Here is a 9,290-nt window from a genome sequence, read left to right as displayed (position 1 = left end):
TTTGCTTTTCACCTCCCTTCCCCTACACTGACAATGAAGTGTTTTGATGAGCCATTTTATTCCACAACACTTGAAAGCCACAGGAGCCTCGAATCTCTATAATGGGGACTGAAGAATATGTAACATGTAATAATTTAAAGGTGTCCCTTGTAAGAAGCGTAACTGTTTGCCTTTAAATACTAGAAGTACTTTTCCCCCAGAAGAAATACCTTAAAGTTTCACTTTCAAAATATCTGTGGTTTTCGTATCTACAATATTATCTTTGGAGGGAAAAAAGGGATTAAATGTTCTGTCTTAAATTTTACATCAAATGAAAAAAAAAAAAAAGAATATATATGTGTGTGTGTATTACAAAGCACATATAACCTAAGGCTCATTCAATCTGGATGAAAAAATGCCATCTGCTTTGTCCTGTCCATTTGACTGAGCAGAGCCAGAGGAAGGCCACATGGCCTGGGAAGTCGTCTGCTACTCTTGGCGCCATCTAAAAGGAAGCACATCCGTAGATGCAAAGGAAGGAATGAGGATTTGTATTCTTACCTCCCAATGGCTAAATATCAGCTGTGGGCTGGCCAGGCCACTTGTCCTCTTCCTAATTTCATCAGCAAAGCCAAAGCTTTCGGCCACGGGCAGCACAGCCTTGATGATGAACATGTCCGTCCCCTCTTTCATTTCCTCTTGTAGCACTCGACCTTCTCTCTTTGACAAGACCGCATAGACCCGACCTGCAAAGCCATATACACCTTTTAAATTCATTGACCGGTTACATGTCTTGAGCGACACAAAGATGGGACTGACTACTCCTGTACCCTGTAACAATCAACTAATGATTAACTTTGTTCCCAATAATTTTGGTTTACAAAAGCATGGGAAATTTTCAAGTGTTTATTTAAACAGTAAAGCATGACAATTATAGAAAAATTAGAAACAAATGATAACAAAAGGTGAAATCACCCCAAACTGCATTACCCAAAGACAATCCCCTCAACACAGCATGAGAAGCAGGAGGCTTTAAAAGGACCTTTTGATACAGTTTCACTACGAGGTGTCTTTGGGTCTGAAATCCAACGAGATGAGTGTGACTGGGCTTTGTAAATGTTAAAATATTCTAATAATTTCAAGACATTATTAATGTGATGATAATTATCATGATGACAAGCTATATGGGACTAGTAAGCAATCAACTGGCTCAACGACATTTTTATACTGAAAATTAAAGCCGCACATATATGCTTGCTCGTATTTGTTTTAAGCTGATACTATTTCAGTGGTACAAATATAAGGGTTTTATTAACTGAAAACTGATAGTCTGGAATCTTTAATGTCTGGTAACAATTTTTACTGCCACGTCACAGGAATTCTAGCAAATCCTCTTGGCTAACACTTTTATTTCATCTTTAGGCACAATTCTGCCTTCCACCCAGGAGGGAGACCCCTTCCGCTCTGACTGGCTTCTGTATGACGGACTCTGGGTGCTCAGACTATCCATTCAACTAGTAAGCAGAACAGACTGCAGAGAACAGAGATAAACTGGAGATCACAGACAACTGGAAGGAACTTGCTTTAGCTAATGGGTATACTCATTAAAGCCCCCACTTTCACCTTCCATTTAGAAAAAATAATTTTAATTACATAAGTGATCTATAAATATATTATCCTTAAAAATCTACACATTGCAGTGAAGCAGAGTGCAAGTCTCCTCTGACTACCACACAGTTCTGGACTCTGCCCTCCATCCTAAAAAACTGGGTGGTGATCTGGTGTGGATGCCACCCACCTTACTTATTTTTTATTTTTTAGACTAGGCACTGAGGACACAGGGCAAACTTTTCTGACTCAGATTTCCCCCTGGTGGTGGTTATTGGGAAGGATAAAGGAAAACAAATGCCAGGAAACCCATTGTGTCGCAAGGCTTAAAAATTTAAAAAAACCTTAAAAACTCTGGAGAGCCTTCTGCATCTCTTGGCTTAGCATCAAAACAAATAAGTTAAAAATTCCACCAGTGATGACAGGGACAGTTGTCCTCTTCCCCACTCCCGCGCCGGCCTCCACAGTTTCGCCTTCTTCCTGCCCCACAAGCCCTAAGGGACCGCCTCTCACGTCTTCACTGTGTGCTCTTTCTTTAACACCCAGGCTCTACCGGTTGCCCTGAGCTCTATTAAAACTGCTTCCTTGAAATTTCACAATAATTTTCATATTCCTATCCTAAATGTCTTTTTCTCAATCCTCATTCTCTGATTTCTCTGCGGTTTCTGCAGCTACTGATCAACACCCTCTCTGACAAATCTCTCCAATCTTAGTGTCACCTTCCTTTGACCCCTGACCCTCTAACAACCATCATTCTACTTACTGTCTACTACAATAATTCTTAAGGGTATGACTTCTTCCTAAGAGTATTCTTTGAGGCTCCATACTCTTCTCCAAACAAACTTTCCCTTCAGAAAGCCCATTCATTTCTCATTTGTGTGGTTTAAATTATTAAATTTATGTCTGGGATTCCTGGGACTCTGTTTCTAGGCCTGGCCTCTCATTGGACCTCCAATCCCACATTTACTGGGACTGTGGCTGCCAGGGCATCTCCACGGTGGAGCGCAACTTCCTTTTAAATTCAACGTGTCTAAGACACAATACATTGCCTATTGCAAAAGGCAACTCCACTCCTCAATTTTAAAGTCATTTCCCCTGTCATTCACACTAGAAATCTCAGAGTCAGAGAATCACAGAACAGGGGGCTAGAAGGGAACTCAGGGGTCCAGTTCTACCACAGTAGTCATTTAGATTCTGCTTGCATACGTCTAAAACTCACTTCCTCCCAGGGCAGGCCATTCCATCTTTGGACAGTGCTGATTGGTAGACAATTCTTGAGCCCCAAGTTTCTAACCATTAGGCCCAGTTTTTGTCCTATGGGACAGGTTTAACCCCTCGTCCACAGACCAGCCTTTAAGCTACTTGAAGACAGTATTCAGCTTTCTCTTCTCCAGTCTGAACACCTCCTCTTTCTCTGTCACGACCTTCCTTTCCTATTTCATCCTGACCACTTTCCTATTTGAACGACTACAATTTATTTAACGTTGCTTTTGGGAAGCAGTTTCTAGAACTGAAAGCCATATTTTAGGTACAGTCTGAAAAGCTCTTGAAAAAAGCAGAATAATTAGTGTCTTTATTAGTGATCCCCTCTAGGTTATATATGACTTCCCTGAGACTCTTATGAGAAAAAAAACTTACTGTAATAGCTACCATGTGTGAACTAGTCATCTTTATTTACTCCTCTACCTCACTCTAAGGAAAGTCTTAAGGTGGTTTATGGAAGTAAATACCAAACAATGGGGTGGGGAGAGAGAAAGGATGAGTAAATTGGGGCAAACAGACTATGAGGAGCTGGGCCAGCAGGGACGAGCCGCCTGGCTGCTGCTGTAGAGGCTGGCTGCTCCTCCCCTGCCTCACAGGTCATGCCAGCAGGCTTCAATCAATCATTATAATTGGAACTGAATGTAATTAATCATGTAATTTTGGGCCATTCCACTTTAATTCCACTAAAACTAAATCTTAAAACTGGGACACAGTGATGGATCACTGAACAATGGAAACCAGCTATAACAAAACCTTCCAATACACTTGGCACTCATGACAGGTGTGTCCAATGCTTGGATGCACTCAGGGACCCTCTCCACTGCTGAGGTTACACTGAGAAATGAATGCAGTCCTATCAATGAGGATTTCTGATCATGTGGCCCCTGACAATATTTTGATACCCCTTCAACTGGTCATAACACCTCAGGCATTTGTTCACTCACTCAAAGGGAGATCACGGTGCGCCCTACTGTACTCAAGGCACCAGGGAAGAGGCATCTGTCAGGAAAGAAGCGGCAACAGAAAGGTTAATTGCCTGAACTGATTTTGATCAGGGCTCCACTTTTAATGATTACACTATAAATGTCTCAGCCTGTACTCCAGGCCCTCTATGACCTGGCAGGAACCCACCACTCCAGCTCCTGAAACTGCCAGACCCTAGAGCACAGAGCACAGAGCACAGACTCTACACTCTAAGCCAAGGTAAACCCCTCACTGCCCACAGGACACGTTTGAGGTTTTTCCACTCTGAGCTCACAGTTTCTCCAACTCAGAATACTCTTAGCCCAGCTTTATAGTCAAATCCTTTTCATCATTTAAAGACCATTCAAAAACAACTCGTTCCACAAAGTGTTCTGTGAGATCCCAAGAGCGAAATAATCTCTTCACAATTTGGGCTTTACTGAACCTAATCTGTTCTTTTGTGGCATTACAGATTCTTATACACATATTTTCTTCTTCCATAATAGGCAGTTAAGACTGGTCTGCAGATTCTACCATCTTTAGAGCTGAAAGTTTGGCAATTAAAGGTATGTTATTTTTTTTCAGAATTTAGGAAAGGAAGCAGCTGTCCACAGCAATGTTTTCTCTAATAGTAAACAAACAGGAAACAATGTGAATTTCCAATTTGTGGATGATGGGAAGTAAATTACAGCACATCAAATTGATAGGATATTATGCAGAGGTTAAAATGAAAATTATGAATACTAAGTAGCCAAATGGAAGTGTGTTTATAAAACAAATAATAAATGTAAAAAGCAAAACATCAAACTGCCTCTACCATAATGCATAATAGCTATGCAAAATGTACTATTATGGACAAAGATGGTAAAAGAAAATGAAAAATGATAGGCTGACTTCCAAGGTGGAAGATTTTTCTTTCATCTTGTGGTTTCTGTTACTGTCGGTAACACTTGCGGTATAACTTCAATTAAAAACACACACACAGGGCTTCCCTGGTGGCGCAGTGGTTGAGGGCCCGCCTGCCTATGCAGGGGACGCGGGTTCGTGCCCCGGTCCGGGAAGATCCCACATGCCGCGGAGCGGCTGGGCCCGTGAGCCATGGCCACTGAGCCTGCGCGTCCGGAGCCTGTGCTCCGCAACGGGAGAGGCCGCAACAGTGAGAGGCCCACGTACCGCAAAAAAAAAAAAAAAAAAAAAACACACACACACAAAGAAATCGGTGGGCATTTCTTATTCTTATAAACTAGGTCACACAAACCTCTTTTCCTTTTGTCACAGAACAACCAGACTGCTAAATCAAGCAAATGTGGTCGATAGGATGCAGGTGGTCTTCAACCAAATATGAGATAAAGTGTGCTGTGGACGTAATGGGGAATGTGGGCTGGTTGCTATTAGATAGAAATGGATGTTAACAAGTCACTCCCACCCTGGAAGGATGTCCTTAGTGAACTGTCAGTGCTCTGTTCACAGCTCTGTGTCCTTACTATGATAATCAGCCACTTAAAAATTCAGAAGGGCATGGTGATCAAATCCAAAGTTGACATGAAGCTGGCAAAGGTAATAAATTCTTTGACAGAATCAGGATAACTAGGTAAGAACCCAAATTTAATAAGACACAGTATGGGTAAATGCAAGGTTTTACTGTTGGGTTCAACCAACCAGTGTCCAGGATTAGAAAGGTAATGCTGCATAGCAGTGTCTATAAAACCAACTGGAAAGGAGTTTAAGTTCAACAGAGGTCTTCAGTGCTGTGGTACAAAGAAAGCCAATTTAATACCTAGTTGATGAACTCAAAATTATTCCATCCATCATCAAAGCCCATTTCAAAGTACAATCACTTTCAAAAGATTTACCCTGTTTTGAATTTTGCTAATCCAAATTTCTCATAAAATTTCACTAAAAACCCATATTTATTCACTAAATTCAATTGTATTTTACTAATTGTTTTACATACTTAAGCTTTGTCACCTTAACTTATTTCTCAAAGCAGGAACCATGCTTAACATAGTGCTGGCATATATAGCTCAATGAATTTTTGTTGAATTATGAAATGCTGGTGAAATATAAAAAGAACTCCAAGTATGAAATAAGAATAGGTTTTTAAAAGTAAACAGTAATACTTACTAAGAATGTTTCTGATACATTAAAACAAATATGTTTTAACAACATAAGCATTTATCCCTACAAATAAAATAGAAGAACTATAATAATTGTAGATGTGAGTAAAACTAACACTAACAGAAAAAGTTATATTTTATATGTGAAGTTATTGACAAAGGTAAAAACAATGGAGAGCAAGAATGAAAGACGCTAACAGGTTAGAAGAAATATGAAAAGAGACAATTTACTAGTCACATGATGATCAATTAAAAACACAAACCAATGCTTATGTCCGTTCAAGCTCATAAAAGGCAATTTTCATGGGTAAAAAATGATAATAAAACCACAGTTAGGAAAGCAGGTTTTACAAGTAAAGGAGGTCATTTTCTTGGGATTATTTCTCCAGATAAAACAATTTTAAGATGATTATTTTTTCTGCAAAATTTCCCATTTTGACCATAAGCAATTCTATACATTTATAAAAGGATTCCTTATTTTAAAAATCTGTGTAGAAAAAAGTTTTAAAAAGAGACTAACTCATCTTACTAAATAAAAAAGACCTGACTTGTCCTTTTATTTGTCTCGTGCCAATTCCTGGAGAATTAAAGGAACCAGCAGCAGTCTGAAGTTTTCCTGGAAGATCTCTGAATATCCAGGGAGGAAGCAAAAAGCCTCAGGAACATAGAGGTCTCTTCATTTCTTTTTCCAGGTGAAGGTGGTGATTTAGAAAGTAAAAGGAAAGCACAAGTGAAGAGCTGAGTATCCTGATAGACCTTGGATACTAAAAACTGGTCATCATTACCAAAGAATCCCTTAAAACAAGAGAAAACAGGCTTAGGAGGAGATTCTCTAGTCTAAGCAAGAAGGCCTCAAACCACTTCAGGAATAAAAAAAATTCCAGATCAAATCTAAACACAGCTTCTTTGTAAGGCAGTGGGTGTGGGAGCCAGTTGATCTCTGAGAAATGTATTAAGAAAGCTGGCCAGTGACACTGGTACAGACTGTGTGTACAGTGGACCCTTGAACAACACAGGTCTGTGTTGGGTGGCTGTGGGTCCACTTATAAGTGGATTTTTCTCATTAGTAACTACTGCATTACTACATGATCTGCAGTTGGTTGAATCCACAGATGAGAAACCCTGGATTCAGAACAGCAGGTAGGGAGGGCCAACTGTAAAGTAATATACGGATTTTCAACTGTGTGGTCAGTCAGCACCCCTAAGCCCCGTGTTGTTCAAGGGTCAACTGTACTAACCAACCCACATATACAAGGTTGAGATTTGTACCTGGATAAGGCAAGGCAAAGACATATTCTGCTCCTAAGGGAGAAGAAGGGATATGACCCTGAAGGCTAAGATAAGCATCTATTCCTAGAAAGTGCCAGAACTGACTCAGCTGGCCAGGTGAAAAGTGCCAGGATGAAGATCAAAGTGCAGGATGACAAGTGATATTCAAGGGACTGCCTGGTCACATGCAGGGTCCTAGTGGTGACTTCCTAACACAGATGGAAAAATGGACACAGAGGACTGACTCAACAAAGGTGACTCAACAGTCTGCTGGGAATTTCCAATAAATGCCAAGAGCTGAACCTAGCTTCATGTGTTGTGCTGAAAAGCTGTCTTCTCAGAAAGGACAAATGCCACTCCAAATGGATTATGTAAGGAGAGATGGCCATTTGGGGAGGAAATATGTGTTCCTATTATGCTGGGAATAAGGGAGGGAAAGACAGGCATAGATAGATCAAACACATAAAGGAAAAGAAAAACAAAAAACCAAACAGGCTTTAGGATAACAAACCCTAAGATAAAATTCCTTTGGGGAGTAACAAGAGTCTGAAAATATCAATCATGAATGATCCCAATGAGAAAAAAGGAGGACAGGGTCCCCCCACCCAAAATAAATAGCTCCAAAATAAATCTGTTGGGTCATGGAAGGCACTCTGTTGTGCCTTCTGACTCCTATTTTAAGAGGACAGGCACAGTAGACAGAATCAGAAGAAGATAGCAAACAACTAAGGGAGGATCATAGTATGTCCTGGATGTTGAAAACTAGAGTAAGGCGAGCCTACCAAGTAACAGAGTTAAAGACAACAAAAAGGGTCACAGCTACAACTTGGAGATGCCAGTGTACCATTAATACAGGACAGCAAGAAGGCCAGGGTTGGTTGTCAACACCTACGTTACCTCCATTCTCTTCAGTAAGGAGAATGAGGAAGAAACTACAGCAAGCAGAATAAACATGATAGAAGAATGCTTAAGTTCAAGATAGCCGAGCAGTTGATAAGCAAGTGACTGGCCTTCTTAAACGAGTTCAAGTCTCCAAGACCAGAATTCTATCTCATGGCCCTAGAGAAATTTGCCCTTTTGAGAACTTGTGGATAGCAGGGTAGCTGCCAAACTACAGGTGAAAGGCAAATGATAAATGAACTTTTTTAAGGATAAAAGCACTGGTTTCCGTAAACTACAGACTAGAAAGCCATACACTAATTTCCTACAGAATTTTAAGAAAACATTATAAAGATTTGTAATATATTTATAGAAGCATGAGGTAAATCTTTGGAGATGACACGGACTTTCTAACACCAAATCCTATCAACCTAAGCTTATTTCTTCTTATAAGATGGTTGGTAAGTTGATAATCAGGGGAATGCTATATATACAAAGGACCTCAACTTCATCACAACATTCAATTCACTACTTATTGAGTTTCACTTCTCACCAGAGAAGAAAAAGACACATGAAAAAATATTTAAAAATGAATCAATGTGTGAAGATTACGGTGTTGAGGGACTTCCCAGGTGGCGCAGCGGTTAAGAATCCGTCTGCCAATGCAGGGGACACGGGTTTGAGCCCTGGTCCAGGAAGATCCCACATGCCACGGAGCAACTAAATAAGCCCATGTGCCACAACTACTGAGCCCACGTGCCACAACTACTGAAGCCCACGTGCCTAGAGCCTGTGCCCCACAACCGCAATGAGAAGCCGGCACACGGCAATGAAGAGTAGCCCCTGCTTGCAGCAACTAGAGAAAGCCCGCGCACAGCAACGAAGACCAAACGCAGCCACAAAAAAAAAAAAGAAAATTATGGTGTTGAGACTTCTTTTTCTTGGCATTAAAAAACCCAAAACTTCCTTCACTATTGTTGTAATGTTTATTATGTATTTTACACACACACACACACACACACACACACAAAACCTAAGGGAAGAAATTAATTGTATAGACCCAGTTTACTCATATGTAAATATAGGAGTTCTACATAATTTCAGTCACTAAGATTTAAATCCGGCTTTTGGGGGAACAAAATAGAAAGACAAACTTATTTTTTTAAAAAAATGAGGTTGATCCTGACTTCTCACAAGTGAATGACAAGATGC

At 40.3% G+C, this 9,290-nt stretch overlaps 1 protein-coding gene across 2 annotated transcripts in view; it reads right to left on the bottom strand.

Annotated features, from left to right (window-relative positions):
• EFL1 (elongation factor like GTPase 1) overlaps nt 1–9,290 on the bottom strand; it is a 137,748-nt gene that overhangs the window by 15,376 nt on the left and 113,082 nt on the right. For both annotated transcript variants that reach the window (XM_007470071.1, XM_007470072.1), the window contains one exon: nt 541–725. In XM_007470071.1, the coding sequence (XP_007470133.1) occupies nt 541–725 (185 nt within the window). The remainder of the gene's footprint in view (nt 1–540; nt 726–9,290) is intronic.

The sequence above is a fragment of the Lipotes vexillifer genome, unplaced genomic scaffold, assembly GCF_000442215.2.
Source record: "Lipotes vexillifer unplaced genomic scaffold, Lipotes_vexillifer_v1.1 scaffold532, whole genome shotgun sequence".
Classification (NCBI taxonomy): Eukaryota; Metazoa; Chordata; class Mammalia; order Artiodactyla; family Lipotidae; genus Lipotes; species Lipotes vexillifer.
This window is presented reverse-complemented; position numbering and strand designations above follow the sequence as displayed.